The 17,500-nt window shown below is 57.2% G+C and overlaps 2 protein-coding genes and 3 non-coding genes across 5 annotated transcripts; 3 read left to right on the forward strand and 2 right to left on the reverse strand.

The window, feature by feature from the left end:
- Positions 1-650: 650 nt before the first annotated feature.
- On the reverse strand, positions 651-803 carry LOC139053155 (5.8S ribosomal RNA). Its single transcript, XR_011510252.1, has one exon. It is a non-coding gene; the product is annotated as a 5.8S ribosomal RNA (ribosomal RNA).
- A 1,237-nt stretch (positions 804-2,040) lies between these two features.
- LOC139053130 (small subunit ribosomal RNA) lies at positions 2,041-3,867 on the reverse strand. Its single transcript, XR_011510233.1, has one exon. It is a non-coding gene; the product is annotated as a small subunit ribosomal RNA (ribosomal RNA).
- Positions 3,868-9,718: 5,851 nt separating this feature from the next.
- Positions 9,719-11,774, forward strand: LOC139053121 (uncharacterized). Its single transcript, XM_070530281.1, has 2 exons — positions 9,719-11,688; positions 11,756-11,774. The coding sequence occupies exons 1-2, from the start codon at positions 9,719-9,721 to the stop codon at positions 11,772-11,774; spliced, it is 1,989 nt and encodes a 662-aa protein (XP_070386382.1).
- LOC139053120 (uncharacterized protein T26G10.4-like) lies at positions 11,492-13,504 on the forward strand. The gene has a single exon (XM_070530280.1). The coding sequence runs from the start codon at positions 12,017-12,019 to the stop codon at positions 13,292-13,294; it is 1,278 nt and encodes a 425-aa protein (XP_070386381.1). The 5' UTR covers positions 11,492-12,016; the 3' UTR covers positions 13,295-13,504.
- LOC139053186 (U2 spliceosomal RNA) lies at positions 13,456-13,644 on the forward strand. Its single transcript, XR_011510283.1, has one exon. It is a non-coding gene; the product is annotated as a U2 spliceosomal RNA (small nuclear RNA).
- Positions 13,645-17,500: the final 3,856 nt, after the last annotated feature.

The following is a 17,500-nucleotide window of genomic DNA, read 5'->3' on the forward strand; positions in this document are numbered from 1 at the left end:
CCCAGTCTTAAGGGGACAGAGACTGCGAAGCACTTGGACCGACGGCGGACTACGACGGAACGCTTCAGCTCGGCCAACGCTCTCGAGGGAGACATTTTCCGTCTCGCGGCAATTCTCCGCCGTGCCGTGCTCTTCTCGCTCGCAGACGGCGCTCTCGCGTCGAACCGCTTTCGGGGGCCACCCTTCTCCTCCCCGCTCCTCGCACGAATCTGCCGATTCCCATTCGTGCGACGAAGCCCGGAAGGGCGCCCACACAGCTGCGGTGACGTGAGCGAGCGACCAGCTCTGGAGCTCGACGTACTCCGAAGGCAAACAACGCAAATTGCGATCGCTTCCGACTCTCTCGCAAAGGTGCGCGCTACAAGGCAACAGACGTTCGCGCCTCGAGCTTGGACCGCTCTTTCCCTGCAGGTATCCGACTCCATCCTGCGGCGGTCTTGCCAGAGGCGCGCACTCGTCACGCTGCAGTAGTAATGCCTCGTTTCCGTCTCTTCGAAGATTTGGCACGACGGCTCGCCACCGTCTCCTTCTCGTGAGGTTGCTGGCGCGTGGCTTCAGCGCTCAACGTACTGTCCATGATGCCGACGCGGTCAAAACGAGTCGACGGACGCACGTTCCCTGTGCGCCGAAGGCTCTCTTGATATGTGATCCGACCCTCAGACAGACGAAGCCAAGGGAAGACCCAAGGCCGCAATGTGCGTTCAAAGAATCAGTGCTCAGTGTGTCCTGCAATTCACACCAAGTCTCGCAGCTGGCTGCGTTCTTCATCGACCCGAGAACCGAGTGATCCACCGCTTAGAGTCGTGAAAAATAGTTTGTTCAATTCAGTACAGTACAACCAGTGTTTCAGGCACGTGGCGTCTCCCTGTGTGTGGTTTCGAAGAGCGCCTTTCGGCGTGCGCTACTCCTGTTTCGCTCTTTCGTTCGGCGGTCACGCGTTTCCGCATGACCGCTGCTGATCCAACAGCCTACTCGAGACGAAAGACAAGAGCTTGGCGCGCGCGTACTCGCGCAGCTCTCCAAAGCCACTCGGCCAGTGCCAGGGACGGCTCTCTGCGCCGGAGCCACAACAAGTCTACTTGAGGCGGAAGACGAAGCCAGCAAGGGCCTGGCCGCAAGTGCGTTCGAATACGGGATTACAGTCCCTCGTCTGTCCGTACTTCCTCTTTCGACGTGCGGCGCCTTCCCAAAGCGCACAAGTCCGCAAACCGCAGAACGCTTCCGACGTAGCAAAGCCGCGTTTCCTTCGGTACTTCGCAGCAACGCCGCCTTTCCCTCGGCGGCGGGCAAATAGCCTGCAGACGTCGTCGCATTGAACCGCGAACTCGACACCTCGCGCGTCACGAGCGGGAGCCGACCGGCAGCCTCCGGCCCTTTCGGGCGCGGTGGAATTTGCCGCGGAGGACGGGAGAGTGCTTTAGGCCACGGTTCCTTCCGTACTTGGCAGCCGCACCCTCAATACCGCCGGTTCCATGACCGACCGAGCGCCGCACCGTTCCTTTAGTACTTGGGCAGCAACAAAGTCGGGTCGTTACTCCACACTCGCCGCAGGAAGCGACCGGCAGCCGCCAGCCTTTTCAGACTCGGCAGCGTTTGCCGCGGAGGACGGGAGAGCGCTCGCACCACGGTTCCGTGTGTACTAAGCGGCAGCGGCATTAGCTCTCGACCGTCAGTTCCTTGACCGACCGCACGCTTCGCCGTTCCCCTCGTACTGGGCAAGAGCAGCAGGTCGGGTCGTCTTACTCCCATTCCGCGCAAGAGTGCCGAGGCGGACTTCAGAAAGCCCACCCAACAGTGTGCGTTACGCCGTTTCTACCCGCGGGCGCGGCCAAGCCAACCGTCCAAGGTTGCAGCCGGCGTCCACTGGGCGCAACAAATTTGGCACGGGGCGCCCTTCGAAATTCGGGCAATCCCCGGCATGTTCGGGTATAGCCGTCCCCGCGTCCAAGCGGGGCCAGCGGCGGAAAGCGTCGGGCGCAGCGAGCTGCTTCACCCACACGGGGTAGAAACAATGGCGCTCGTCACCCTCGAACAATCCGGTAATGATCCTTCCGCAGGTTCACCTACGGAAACCTTGTTACGACTTTTACTTCCTCTAAATGATCAAGTTTGGTCATCTTTCCAACAGACCGGCGCAACCGAAAGGCCGCGCCGGACATCGGTCCGAAGACCTCACTAAATCATTCAATCGGTAGTAGCGACGGGCGGTGTGTACAAAGGGCAGGGACGTAATCAACGCGAGCTTATGACTCGCGCTTACTGGGAATTCCTCGTTCAAGGGGAACAATTGCAAGCCCCTATCCCAATCACGAAAGAAGTTCCACGGGTTACCCAGTCTTTTCAGACAGGGATAAAGACACGCTGCTTCCTTCAGTGTAGCGCGCGTGCGGCCCCGGACATCTAAGGGCATCACAGACCTGTTATTGCTCTGTTTCGTGCGGCTAGGAGCCGCTTGTCCCTCTAAGAAGGTTGTAAGGTGCTGGGAACCCCGCACCTATTTAATAGGCTAGAGTCTCGTTCGTTATCTCGTTCGTTATCGGAATTAACCAGACAAATCGCTCCACCAACTAAGAACGGCCATGCACCACCATCCACCGAATCAAGAAAGAGCTCTCAATCTGTCAATCCTCCCAGTGTCCGGGCCGGGTAAGTTTTCCCGTGTTGAGTCAAATTAAGCCGCAGGCTCCACTCCTGGTGGTGCCCTTCCGTCAATTCCTTTAAGTTTCAGCTTTGCAACCATACTTCCCCCGGAACCCAAACACTTTGGTTTCCCGGAAGCTGCCCGCCGAGTCATTTGAGTAACTCAGGCGGATCGCTGGTTGGCATCGTTTATGGTCAGAACTAGGGCGGTATCTGATCGCCTTCGAACCTCTGACTTTCGTTCTTGATCAAAGAAAACATTCTTGGCAAATGCTTTCGCAGTAGTTCGTCTTGCGACGGTCCAAGAATTTCACCTCTAGCGCCGCAATACGAATGCCCCCGTCTGTCCCTCTTAATCATTACCTCGTATTCCAAAAACCAACAGAACAGAAACGAGGTCTTGTTCTATTATTCCATGCAAGTTTATTCAGGCGACTCGCCTGCGTTGAGCACTCTAATTTTTTCAAAGTAAAAGCACCGGCCTTCTCGAGGCACACAATGAAGTGCACCAAGAAAGGACCGGCATGATGTTCAGTCCGAGCCGTCGCATCGGGTAGATGCACTACTCGTCTGGAACTGAGATCCAACTACGAGCTTTTTAACCGCAGCAGCTTTAGTATACGCTATTGGAGCTGGAATTACCGCGGCTGCTGGCACCAGACTTGCCCTCCAATTGATCCTCGTTAAAGGATTTAGAGTGTACTCATTTCAATTACGGGGCCTCAAAAGAGTCCCGTATTGTTATTTTTCGTCACTACCTCCCCGTGCCGGGAGTGGGTAATTTGCGCGCCTGCTGCCTTCCTTGGATGTGGTAGCCGTTTCTCAGGCTCCCTCTCCGGAATCGAACCCTGATTCTCCGTTACCCGTAACAACCATGGTAAGCAAGTAACCTACCATCGAAAGTTGATAAGGCAGACACTTGAAAGAAACGTCGCCGGCTCGTGGCCATGCGATCAGCACAAAGTTATCCAGAGTCACCACACAATACGGGCCGAAACCCGATCGATCTTGGTCTAATAAAAGCACCCGTCGCCCAAAGGGCTTCAGGCTCACTGCATGTATTAGCTCTAGAATTGCCACAGTTATCCAAGTAGGAAGAAACGATCTAAGGAACCATAACTGATTTAATGAGCCATTCGCGGTTTCGCCTTATTTCGGCATGTACTTAGACATGCATGGCTTAATCTTTGAGACAAGCATATGATTACTGGCAGGATCAACCAGGTAATCGTTCAACTGCGCGTCCCGCCTGTCAAGCAGGCCGGACGCCGTTTTTGCGATGCCGAGGCCACCTTCAGGCGCCCCAGCACGCTTCGTTCTTGCAAAGAGTAGCACTTTGCACAGTCCGAGACGACGGCGTTCGAGCTCGCTACGGCGCCCTCCCCGAAGGGCCGGGTATCGCCACGCGGCAAGAAGCACGCAACATTCTCGATAGACTGGTTGTGTCGACTCGATCACGGCTTGCGGTTTCTCTTGAGCCCGCAGCACAGGTGGACCGACCGACACTTGCAACGTAGCCGAGACGGCAAAGCCGCCAGGCGACGGGTCACGCCCGCGCCTTCGGCGCTTTCGCATTTGACTCGTCCGAGGACGATGCGGAACACAACTCGATATCGTGGAGAAAGCGTCGTCCGACAACCAGCCCCTAACGCATCAAGCGGATGAGGCTGCAGACGTCAGCTGTGGGATCCACGGGAGCGATACCGGGGACACGCTTGACGGGCACGAAGCCCGCCGCATATCAAACACCCAGGTCGCTTTTGGGGGCGACTGCTCTCTGGGACCCCCATATAATAGCAGCGATAAGTTCCCAAATCTCCATGGGGCCGTACTCGTGCCACTTTCGACGAGCGTTTGGCGAAAATCGTGCCGCCTCGCAGCGCCGCGAGCGAGATGGAAAGCTTACGTCGGCAGCGCAATGCCGAAGTCGTGAAAGCGCAGCGCGTCGACCGAATGCGCGAACGGCAATCTCTCGCCTATGGACAGCGCGGTTTCCAGAACAATCGCCTTTCTGTGCCCCTACGGGGCCGCACGCTAGCGCGGCCCTTTCGCCGTTTCCGAGCACGAGTGCGACCGGCGCGGGCGGCGTGCTCGACACCCCGGCTGACGCCGTTTCGGACTTTGTCTCTTCGCGCGCTCGCGCCAACGCCGCGGCAAAACGACGACCTCTGCGCGGTTCTTTCCCGGTTCCCGGCGTGCTATAGTGCAGCCAGCCGGACGGTGGCGACGACTCAGTCGCGGCCGTGCGGTGGCTTGTACGCCAAAGTTGCGTGACGGGCGTCGAGCTCCCGCCGCGGCCCGGCTCAGGTGGTTTCGGACTTCTGTCTCTTCCGAGCGCTCGCGTCGTCGTGGGCACGATTCTCGAGTGCGGAGCGGTGCGCGGACACCACCACGAACACGCGCAAGCCGAAAACGGCACTACGGTACAACGTCGGCCAGGGCGGTACGGCCCCCTTATATGAGCAGCGATAAGTGACCAGATCTCCACGGGGCCGTACTCGTGCGACAAGGCGGCGTACTGCGCCGAGCCGAGCGCCAATATTTGGCCTTGGCACGGCCGATTTGAGCTCTCGCGATCGCCGCGGTACCGCCGCTCACCGATTCAAGGCACGCTAGCGCGGCCCCTTCGCCATTTTTCGAGTAAGAGTGCGAAAAGCGCGCGCGGCGTGCTCGTCGCCCCGGCTGACGTAGTCTCGGACTTAGTCTCGCTCACGCCGCCCCGGCTGACGTCGTCTCGGACTTAGTCGCGCTCACACCGCCCCGGCTCACGTGGTTTCGGACTTCCGTCTCTTCCGAGCGCTCGCGTCGTCGTGGGCACGATTCTCGAGTGCGGAGCGGTGCGCGGACACCACCACGAACACGCGCAAGCCGAAAATGGCACTACGGTACAACGTCGGCCAGGGCGGTACGGCCCCCTTATATGAGCAGCGATAAGTGACCAGATCTCCACGGGGCCGTACTCGTGCGACAAGGCGGCGTACTGCGCCGAGCCGAGCGCCAATATTTGGCCTTGGCACGGCCGATTTGAGCTCTCGCGATCGCCGCGGTACCGCCGCTCACCGATTCAAGGCACGCTAGCGCGGCCCCTTCGCCATTTTTCGAGTAAGAGTGCGAAAAGCGCGCGCGGCGTGCTCGTCGCCCCGGCTGACGTAGTCTCGGACTTAGTCTCGCTCACGCCGCCCCGGCTGACGTCGTCTCGGACTTAGTCGCGCTCACACCGCCCCGGCTCACGTGGTTTCGGACTTTCGTCTCTTCCGAGCGCTCGCGTCGTCGTGGGCACGATTCTCGAGTGCGGAGCGGTGCGCGGACACCACCACGAACACGCGCAAGCCGAAAACGGCACTACGGTACAACGTCGGCCAGGGCGGTACGGCCCCTTATAAGAGCAGCGATAAGTGACCAGACCTCCACGGGGCCGTACTCGTGCGACAAGGCGGCGTACTGCGCCGAGCCGAGCGCCAATATTTGGCTTTGGCACGGCCGATTTGAGCTCTCGCGATCGCCGCGGTACCGCCGCTCACCGATTCAAGGCACGCTAGCGCGGCCCCTTCGCCATTTTTCGAGTAAGAGTGGGAAAAGCGCGCGCGGCGTGCTCGACGCCCCGGCTGACGTCGTCTCGGACTTGGTCGACGCCCCGGCTGACGTAGTCTCGGACTTAGTCTCGCTCACGCCGCCCCGGCTGACGTCGTCTCGGACTTAGTCGCGCTCACACCGCCCCGGCTCACGTGGTTTCGGACTTTCGTCTCTTCCGAGCGCTCGCGTCGTCGTGGGCACGATTCTCGAGTGCGGAGCGGTGCGCGGACACCACCACGAACACGCGCAAGCCGAAAACGGCACTACGGTACAACGTCGGCCAGGGCGGTACGGCCCCTTATAAGAGCAGCGATAAGTGACCAGACCTCCACGGGGCCGTACTCGTGCGACAAGGCGGCGTACTGCGCCGAGCCGAGCGCCAATATTTGGCTTTGGCACGGCCGATTTGAGCTCTCGCGATCGCCGCGGTACCGCCGCTCACCGATTCAAGGCACGCTAGCGCGGCCCCTTCGCCATTTTTCGAGTAAGAGTGGGAAAAGCGCGCGCGGCGTGCTCGACGCCCCGGCTGACGTCGTCTCGGACTTGGTCGACGCCCCGGCTGACGTAGTCTCGGACTTAGTCTCGCTCACGCCGCCCCGGCTGACGTCGTCTCGGACTTAGTCGCGCTCACACCGCCCCGGCTCACGTGGTTTCGGACTTGCGTCTCTTCCGAGCGCTCGCGTCGTCGTGGGCACGATTCTCGAGTGCGGAGCGGTGCGCGGACACCACCACGAACACGCGCAAGCCGAAAACGGCACTACGGTACAACGTCGGCCAGGGCGGTACGGCCCCTTATAAGAGCAGCGATAAGTGACCAGACCTCCACGGGGCCGTACTCGTGCGACAAGGCGGCGTACTGCGCCGAGCCGAGCGCCAATATTTGGCCTTGGCACGGCCGATTTGAGCTCTCGCGATCGCCGCGGTACCGCCGCTCACCGATTCAAGGCACGCTAGCGCGGCCCCTTCGCCATTTTTCGAGTAAGAGTGGGAAAAGCGACCGCGGCGTGCTCGACGCCCCGGCTGACGTCGTCTCGGACTTAGTCGACGCCCCGGCTGACGTAGTCTCGGACTTGGTCTCGCTCACGCCGCCCCGGCTGACGTAGTCTCGGACTTGGTCTCGCTCACGCCGCCCCGGCTGACGTCGTCTCGGACTTAGTCGCGCTCACACCGCCCCGGCTCACGTGGCTTCGGACTTGGTCTCTTCGAGCGCTCGCAGCCAGGTCGGGGCCGACGCCGACGTCTGCGTGGGGCTTCAACGATTCCCGGCGCGACGCAATGCAACTGCGCGCAGGATGCCAGCGACTCCGCCGTGGCCGTGCGGCGGTGTACACGCAGAAGTTTCGTGAAGGGGTATCGAGCTCCCGCCGCCCCGGCGGACGTGGTTTCGGACTTTAGCGCTCGCAGCGATCTCGCGGCGATCGCTGACGTCTGCGCGGTTTCAGGTGTGCTACGATGCAGCAGTCTGCCGCACGACAATTTACGGAAGCGAGTGCATTCCGCCCCGGCGGACGCGGCAGCGGACTTTGTGCCTGCGGGAGTGCTCTTGTTGCTGTAAAATTTGAACGGGTGCAGCTGCGCGAAGCAAGTGTACACATTTTCTCTCTCTCTCTCTCTCTCTCTGCCTCTGAGGCGACTGTAATTTTAATTTAAATGCAATTGGAGGCGGGAGCAACCTGATGAGAGTAGGCGGACTTCGGCACACCTTGTAGTTTAGAAATTGTTTTCAAGCTTTGAGGACATACACAATCGCGCCATCTGCTTTCCCCGTCTCTTTGGCACTTCATAGTGTGTGCAGCATGCTCTGCATTCCAAAGAAACGCGCCTGTTTCTCCCCCTCTCTCACGTTCTTCTTGTCTTTCTTGCTGCTCTTGTGAGAAGTTGCTATGCTCTTTACTCGCTGTAAAATAGAATGCTTGCGCGAGCCAACAACTTGCGTGTCTTTCTTTTTTTTTGTTGTTGTTGTTTTTTTCTCTCTTCCCAAGACGTTTCTGCCATTATTCACTAGCTCTCGTTCTTAGTATGCAACGGAGCGTTAGCTCGCGCCATCTACCTTTCTTTCTGTATGGCGAAGGCCGTAGGTTTTCCTAGTTCCGCACACAGATGGCGCGGATGCGTTTTCGCGCCAGTTTCGAACGACCTCGCTGTACACATGTTTCTCATTTAAAAGTTTCAAAGGGGCTTGCGAAAGGGCGTGGTCCTTTTTTCTTGCGCAAGGCTGAGCTTTCCAGCTGTGCTTAAGCTATGCTAGCATGTGTGCGTATGTGTGTGTGTGTGTGTGTGTGTGTGTGCGTGCGCGCGCGCGCGTGCGTGCGCGTGCATATGTGTGCGTGTGTGTGTATACACGCACACGGTAAAGATGATGGGGTAGCGCTATTTCTTTCTTTCTTTCTTTCTTTTTTAACAACACCTGTGCTCCACATGGCGATCTTCCTGCCCTCTATGTTTCCGGTTGGAAGGAGTGCGCAGCCTTTTCTATATTTATTTATTTTTTTTTTTTCATTCTCTTTCATTCGTACATGAGGCGCGCTACCTAATTCTAGCGGTCGAATCGACACGTTGCAATCCGTCCCGGCCTGTGCCGTATGAAAACTTTCAGTGGGCCTTGCGGTAAATAAAAGGAAATGAGGGAAATGCGCGTAGTGTATTACACTTGCGCACGGGCTTGAAACGAAGGCCTCAAAGAAAGCCGCCTTGAGCGGTCGCATTCAGACGGAAGTAAGCATTCCCCTTGCGCGTGTTTTCCGCTCGCCTGTTCCGTTTTCTACGAGGTTGCCTTCGTTGGTTTTGCCTTGCGAACAAGCTTGCGCTCGGGTCTCGTTTCTACGCGACGGCGTTTCGTTAACAGTGAAAGACTGAGGCGTCGCGAGTTGATTCGCGAGATAGAGAGCATAGAGTCTCTAGACGGGCTGGGTTTTATAAGATTGCCCACGCTGTTGCTGAGGTTACCAATGTCGCCAGGGCACCCACAAGGCAGTGGTACAATGGAGTGAAGTGAAAGACATCGCTTCTCGGCCTTTTGGCTAAGATCAAAGTGTAGTCACTGCAGCTGGCTTGCCCGGCCTTTGACACACTCATCTTTGTAGAGGCGCCCGGTTACCTGCTCCGGTCATAGCAAGGTCTTTCCCCTATCCCAGCCCTATCTTTCCAGGCCCTCGGCTCCCTGCTGCACTGCCTCCAGGACAGCCCGCGTGCTGCTACCTGGTGGCCCCTGGACGACCCACACCGGCCCGCTTCCTGGTCCTGCCGCTGCCTGGCGCTGCCTGCCGCCCCCCGGAGACTCCTGCCCCGCTCGGCCTGACCACTGCTTGGTGCTGCCTGCCTGCGGGGTGCCCGCTGGTCCTGCCGTCCCGACTGGTGCTGTGCTGGGGCACAACCGGCTGGCCCCTGCCTTCGCCATCGTCTGTCATGGGCCCGGCCCACTAGCTGCCACCCCTGGTGGCCCCCTAGCCTCCGGACCTGGCCTCCTTTAAGGAGAGCCGCCGGGTCCGGAAGGTAAGACCATACAATGGACTCTGGGGGCCACGGCCGCACGGCCCATGACACCAGTGAAGACGATGGCGACCCCATCACCCCTAGGCAGGAACGCCAGCCGGCCCGTGAGGATGGCACCCTCACGGTGTTCTTTCCCGTGCCCCAAACGGTCCGGTGCTGCGAAGAGGGCTGCCGAGCTGCCTATGCCGCGGCCAAATGGACAGCGCGGCGGCAGTCCCTCCAGCGGCACCTGGAACTCGAACACGGCACCAGGATCCGGCGCACCATCAACGTGTGCACCATCTGCGGCGAGACACTGGGGCTTCGACCAGCCTCTCACGCCTGCCTGGCTGCAGCCAACTTGACTGCCGCCCCCCCTGCTGCCCTGCCACACCAGTGTGGCAGTTGCCCAATGTCCTTCCCCACAAGGAGGGGCTTGGGCAACCACGAGCAGTGGCACAGGAGGGAGGCGGCACTGGCGGCCAGGCGTGATCTCGCCGCGGGTGCTGCCACTGGTGCGTCGGAGCAGGACAGCGACAGCACCACCGCAGCAGAGCAGGACAGCACCGAGGGTCCCGCTGAGGACCCTCCTGGAACACCAGCAGTGGCGACCGGGCAGGCCGCCGACCAGGAGCCGTCTCCCGTGGCACCTCGGGGAACACCCGGACACAGCAGCGATGGCGAGATGGCCGAGGCACCTTCTCCGCGGACGCCAAACCAGTCAGGGCGGACCGCGGCCTCGGCCTCCCCTTCTCCAACACCATCGCTGCCGTCCAACCGAGGCAGCCCGGGAGCACCAGTCTCCGAGGCTCACGAGCCGGCGGCCATGCAGGAGCTCTCCCCGGGCAGGGCAGAGGTGCAGGACCATGACGGAAGCAACCAGGACTTCGGGACCCAGGACGAACATGCTGGTACCACACGGCCAGAGGGCAGTGCGTGGACCTTAGCGGACGAAACGGCAGAGCTGCGGGCATTGAGCCGGTTGCCTGAGTCTGCTGGGGAGTGGGCACGGTTCGAAAACATCCTTGACCGTGCCATTGCAGCCGCAACCAAACACCTGCGGCTGCCAGTCGGGGACTCGCGCCAATCACGGAGGCGCGAGGTGAACCCCGACAACCCCCAGCAGATACAAACTCTCTACAGAAGGAACCGGCGCCGGGCAGTGCGGCTAATCACTGAAGGCCCGTCCCAGCTCTGTCCGATCGACCCCCACGCACTGCAGGACCACTACTCGAACCTCTGGTCACCAACACCCGTGGATACCAGCATCCTGAGGTCAAGGCTTCCAGCCACCGAAGAACTGGACTTGTGCCCCTTTACACCGGAAGAAGTCGCAGCCAAGCTCCGTAAATGCGAGAGTACAGCTCCAGGGGAGGACCGCCTCACGTACCACCACTGGAGGCAGGTGGACCCTGAGGGCAGGTTCCTGGCGGCGGTATACAACGTATGCCTCCAATACCGCCGCACGCCCCTGAGCTGGAAGTCGACGAGGACTATCCTGATATACAAGAAGGGCGACCGCGAGGACCCCACAAACTGGCGACCCATTGCCCTTGGTCGCACGATCGCCAAACTGTATGCCGGGTGTCTCACCACCCGGCTGCAGAGGTGGTTGGGCGACCATGCGGTACTGTCCAGGTGTCAGAAGGGCTTCCTGCCGCACGATGGGGTGTTTGAACACAACTTCGTGCTGCAGGGACGCCTGGATGATGCTAGGACAGGAGGTGGGGAGCTGTGCGTGGGGTTCCTCGATTTTGCCAACGCTTTTGGCTCGGTCGCCCATCAGGCCCTCGTCGACGCTGTCCGCGGCGCCGGCGCGGGGGAGGCCTTTGCTACCATCGTTGAAGACCTCTACCGCGCCAACACCACCTGCGTCGTGGCAGCAGCTGGCATTACGGAGCCAATCACCATCGGAGCTGGGCTGAGACAGGGCTGTCCTCTGAGCGGCCTGCTTTTCAACCTGGTGGTGGACCCGGTCATCCGTGCAGTACAGGGAGGCGATAGGCAGCACAACATCCTTGCCTACGCCGATGATCTGACGCTGCTGGCCGCGGATCCCGCCACCCTGCAGAGCCGCTTGGACCGTGTAACAGCCCTGTCGGCCCGGCTCGGGCTGCGACTCAACGCCGCCAAGTGCCGGTCTCTACACCTGTCTGGTCGCCACCCCGTGGGTACACGGCCCACCTCTTTCACCGTGGGTGGCGACCCGATTCCGGCGCTTGGCGACTTCCAGGGGCACAAGTTCCTGGGCCGTCCAGTGGGGTTCAGGGTGCTACCGGACGAGACGACGGTCGACGAGGCCATCCACCTGGGCAGAAAGCTGCTCTCCTCTATGCTCGCCCCATGGCAGAGGCTGGATGCTATCAAAACATTTTTGTATCCAGCCCTCAACTTTGCCATGCGGGTGGGCCTTGCCAGCAAGGGAGAGTGGCAACGCCTGGACGAAGAGCTCCGCCCGCTCATCAAGAAGACCCTGTACGTGCCAGCCAGAGCTTCCAATGAATACTTGTACGGGAGCTCACAGGCTGGCAGTGCAGGGATCCCACTTGCGGCGGAGCTCAGCGACATCTGTCGGGTGGATGGAGCCTTCAAGCTACTGACGTCGACCGACGTGGAGGTCCGGGAGCGTGCAGCAGGAGAGCTCGAGGGCGTAGTGTCAAGGCGGCTGAGACGACCCGCGAACACCGAGGACATGGAGGCCTACCTCTCAGGCGAGACGGAGGGCGACTTTCGGCAAACGTCCACACAGGTCCAGTCTGTGTGGACGGAGGCCCGCAAAGCCTCCCGTCGCCTCTCCGTCGCCTGGGAGCTGTTGGAGCATGGAGCCCGCATCAACTGCGGGGAGGCCTCTGTGTCAGCGAGGAACCGCCACAAGCTGATCAAGACCATCCGGGCGCTCCTCTCCACCGAAAGGGACCAATCTCTGCAAGACAAACCGAACCAAGGCAAGGCGATGGTGTGTGTGGCGGCCGACCCGGCAAACTCACACTTCATGAGGTCCGGCCGCTACACCCATTTCATCGACTGGCGCTTCATTCATCGAGCCCGACTAAATCTCCTCCCCCTCAACGCCACAAGACTCTGGGCACCCGCGGCGGACAAAAGATGCAGACGCTGCGGGTATGGGGAGGAGACACTGCCGCATGTACTTTGCCATTGCATGCGGCAGAGCCGGGCCATGACGGAGCGCCATAACACCATCGTCGCCAGAATAAAAAAGGCTGCTTTGGGTCGGTTTACAGTCATTGCGGAGAACCAGGTCGTAGGCAACACATCACTCAAGCCCGACCTGGTACTGGCCCGTGGAGAGGAGGCACTCATCCTGGACGTCTGCTGCCCTTTCGAGAACAGGCTGCAGGCGTTCCAGGACGCCCGGAAGGCTAAGGAGGAGAAGTACGCCCCTGTACAGCGTCATCTCCTCCGGCGGTTCCAGCGTGTGACGGTGGACGCGGTGGTCGTCGGCTGCCTTGGCAGCTGGGATGTGGGGAACGACCGGGTGATGCGCAGGCTGTGCAGTAGGTCATACCTACGGACACTTAAACGCCTGTGCATCAGTGACACAATAAGCGCCTCTACAAAGATTTTTAGAGCCCATGTCGGCACCTCTTAATGATCTTATGTTTTTAGAGAAGCGCCATTTTTTGCACTGTTTTACACCTCTACAGTTTTAGTCTTTTATTACTAACACCACTAACTAGTTTTTTTAGCCATTTGTTTGCGTTTTTAGATTATACACCTTTTATTCGTTTTCTCCTTGGTTCTGTAACTTGTATTTTTTGATGTTCTGTAACTAGCATGAATAAAAACTCTGTTCTTATCAGCTTAATATCTGATACGGGTTCTATATGGACCCACGATATTAAACCTATTTTTGGAAGTTGGCGGAGTGCTTGAAGCCTGCTTCACCTCCGCCGCAGGTCGGCCCGGTATTGCACTACCTCCGGGATCGGCCCCCGCTCACTTAGGTGAGACTTCATTCAATCAAAATGAAGAACACAAGCTCGAAGCGAGCACTCACGTGACACGCACCATTCCCATACTATACGCAACGATGCCGGTGTTTCTGAACGATTGTCTGCTGTAATGAGCCACTTGGGGGGGGGGGGGGGGGGGGAAGGGTGATTAGCCGTGGGTTTTGCAATCAATGTAAGTCCCACTCAAAGCCAACACTGCATTTTGGAGTTCACTATCGCTTTGATCCGTAAACGACAGCAAGCTCGCCCTGCGAAAATCCGCTGCCCTAGTGGAAGAAAGGTTCCCTATGAAACAAAAATGGAGTGCCCGATTTCCGGCAACATTTTCGCTGCAGTGGGACCGAGCGCCTCGAAAACAAACTTGTCGTATGGCCAAGTGTGGCGAAATATATTCAAGGGTTCAGAGGTGCCTCAGCTTTCCAACCTGTATGTTATGAATACCTGTTGCTACCTTTTCGTCATCATCATCCTGCTGGCTACGACCACTGCAGGGCAAAGACCTCTCCCATTATTCTCCAAGCACCCCGGTCACGTGTAAGCCCGGTCACGGTCGCCGTCTAGTGCCTGCGCCCTTCCTAATCTAATCTGCCCTCCTAAATTTCCGCCACCCCGTGCTACGCTTCCCTTCTCTTGGAATTCAGTCGGTAACCCTTAATTGATGATCTTCCCCCCACATTGCATGCCCTGCGCACGCCCATTTCTTTTTCTTGGTTTAAACTAAGGTGTCATTAGCTCGCGTTTGTTCGCTCACCCCCCGAATCTGCTCTATTCTTATCCCCCGTAGCGCTACACCCATCATTCTTCTTTCCAAAGCTCGTCGCGTCGCCCTCAGTTACCCTTCGGTAATCCTTAAGGTCCTTCGTTGCGGCACTCGCGGCATCTTTCTCATTTAAATAAGGCTATTTCGTTCAGTTTTGGGGGAAAACTCAATGAGCTAGGCGCGATTGTGTCCCCGGCGCCGCTCTCAACAAGATGGCGGCGCCCAGGCTTTTTGCCTGGTGGTTCGGCTTGACGCAGAACACGCCTGCAGGGCAGTGAAGCCGCATTGAAGGGGCAACGAGCGGCGCAGTGAAGCGCATGCTCGGGCGAAAAACGCGAACATCAGCCAAAAATACAACCAAATGGCCAAATACGAATTTCCGTTATGGGAAATTGGAGTTCAGTTGGCGCGTTGCGCTCGCCTAAGGTAAAGAACATAAATGCGAGTGCCACATCAGCCAAGTCAATGCTGAGGATCGCGTATCATTTCTTATTTATTTTTCCCCTTGCCTCCTGGCCTGCGTGGCCCTAGCGCGCATGCCCACGAAAGTAATGCAATAAGGAAAACGCGAAATCATGCGGTGACGGCTGTATCATATCCATTGTGCGTGCTTTGTTCTTTTTGGACTACAGTGGTGTGCGTTATGAGAAAGTTTCAGTGACCAGCGAACCTATATTTAGAACCACATTTACGGTTACTGCTAACAAGCTGCGGGTAGGTGTTTTTTTTTTCTTTCTTTCTTTTTTTCGCTACCAACGATGGGTTATCGCAACCGCGATCGGTTGTGCTAGACGCGTTCTTGCCAAACGTTGGCTCTATACGCGACCCGTGACGCGTGGTCGGCACATTCAAGCAGTCCATTGCAAACCGTTCCAAGAAGAAGGATGCTAGCTCCACGTTCCGCCGGGAGCGCTAGTTCGAAGATTGTACTTTTAGACCCTCGAGGAAGCACCGCCATCCCACGTTTTCTATAACGCGCTAAGACTCAGAGCGACAGCGACCACTTGTCTTTGTCAATATCTCGGACACACTTTTTTTTTTTTCTTTAATCCAGATCGTCAGACGAGCCCGCGTTCACGCGCACTCGCTCTCTCCGATAAGCAGGGTAGCTCGGTTGGGGTGTTGTAGGGCCTCGCGCATGCGCTGCTGAGTTCGTCGCTTCGCCGGCCGGTCGACGCTGGCGCGGTACTGGTAATCAACTTCGACGGGCATGGTGAAACGTCACTGTGAAACGTCACGACTAGCAATGCAATGTGTTTGCGAGCAATCGGAGAAATGAGAGAGCCCCTGTAGATTAGTGGAAACGTTCCTCCAAGTATTACGTTTGCAATTTGCGCCTACGAACATGAACTAGACAAAGGAAATGATCTGTAGCCGCCTTCACTTCATAAAATTCCCGTACGAAGAAATTTGCGTGCGCACGTGATCTCCCGCATGAAACCAGACGATAGGTTAATTTTAGCCGTTCATTTCGATTTGCCGAATGTAAACCGGAACACTTTCTCCACGCGCTCTTGAGGTTTGAATGACAATCAATGACATGCTTTTTTTATATATTTTTGTTTGTTCTATCTGGAACCAAAAGAATTCAGAACGCCATTTCAATCTTAGATTCGATTCACGCCTTGCGTTACGTCACCCCTGGCATATCTGATGAACACGCTCTGCTGTTAAGCTTCATGATCACGGCATTAAAAGTCGCCACTTCCCGAACGTTTATCGAGCCGATGATGAACCGTATGCTGGATTCTTATTGTAATGAGTTTATAGAAAGTTTTATACTTCTATGGCTAGCTTCAAGGAAAGGAAAAACATCGCTCAGCATTGTATAACGCATAACAACAACAACGAAAAATCTGCAGGTTATTCATACTACAATGAGAACACTAGGAATACTGAAAAAGATGAAATCTAGACATGCTGCAAGGAGCCAACAAATGCAATTGAACCAACGAACTGAACTGCAATTATTTCATCAAGACATGCCCCGAAAAAACGTGGCCACTATCAATGCTCATTTCAAAGCTGTTTTTTTTTTTTTTGTTTGTGACGGATAATAATTATCTTCCCAATGGCTGATGTGAAAATTTCAGAGCGCGGCATTTTCGAAATCTCAAGGCCCCGGCTGCTTTCTCTCTTCTTTAAATATGTTCCGGGTGGCAGATGGAGAAAAGTTTCGCGCACATAATTTAAAAGCCTGTAGCTGATTTTCTTGAAGAACACAAAGTGCTGACAGACCACCAAACAAGACAAAATTGAATCGGTATTACGCGCGATGATTTCGCACCGCAGTAACAAAAGGGTAACAAGCGGACGTTCATTTCGTGGTGTGTATTTCACGTCTCTCACAATAATAATAAAAAGAATGCTACTGCATAAATTAGCTTTTCCCAAACTGGATGGTTTCGATCAGCTTCCTTAAATTGAGTTGGCGTTGATTGAGCAGGTGCGGGCCTCGGTTGTTTAAGATTTTTGTAAATGGCATCATTACTGGATAGATGCGGACGTCTGCGTGATGTGTGAAACTCGCTTGAGGATCAAGGGAGAACCCCCCCCCCAAAAAAAATCATGTCATGGTGACACAAGTGGCACATGAGTACTGTTATCGGGAGGAAAAAAAAAAAAGGAAAACCGGCACGTACTAGGGAGACACTCCTCTTACACGTGAAGCTCCAAACAAATTGTTTTTCTTGAGACGCTCTATAAAGCTCCTCAAACGCAGCACCCGTACACGAAGACAAATGTCCAAACTGGAAAGAAAGCACGAAATTCGCGGCGCCCGTTTGCTGTGAAACAACGGGCAACATTACGCAAAGTCCGCTACCACGTCAGCCGGGGCGGCCGCACCCCGCCCGCGGTTGAGCCATATATGGCTGCACGCGCAAAGTCCGCTACCACGTCAGCCGGGGCGGCCGCACCCCGCCCGCGGTTGAGCCATATATGGGGACTGAACATCAGGCTGCACGCGCAAAGTCCGCTACCACGTCAGCCGGGGCGGCCGCGCTTAAGCCTAAAAAATGCTCGGCGCTTAAGCCAGGTAGCGAGCAAAAATGCCCGGCGCTTAAACCGCCGGATTGTTGCT

The sequence above is a fragment of the Dermacentor albipictus genome, unplaced genomic scaffold (genome assembly GCF_038994185.2).
Source record: "Dermacentor albipictus isolate Rhodes 1998 colony unplaced genomic scaffold, USDA_Dalb.pri_finalv2 scaffold_75, whole genome shotgun sequence".
NCBI classification, from domain to species: Eukaryota; Metazoa; Arthropoda; class Arachnida; order Ixodida; family Ixodidae; genus Dermacentor; species Dermacentor albipictus.

Coding starts and splice junctions, on each gene's coding strand:
- LOC139053121 (XM_070530281.1), top strand. CDS start 9,719: ATGGACTCTGGGGGCCACGGCCGCACGGCCCATGACACCAGTGAAGAC.
- LOC139053120 (XM_070530280.1), top strand. CDS start 12,017: ATGCTCGCCCCATGGCAGAGGCTGGATGCTATCAAAACATTTTTGTAT.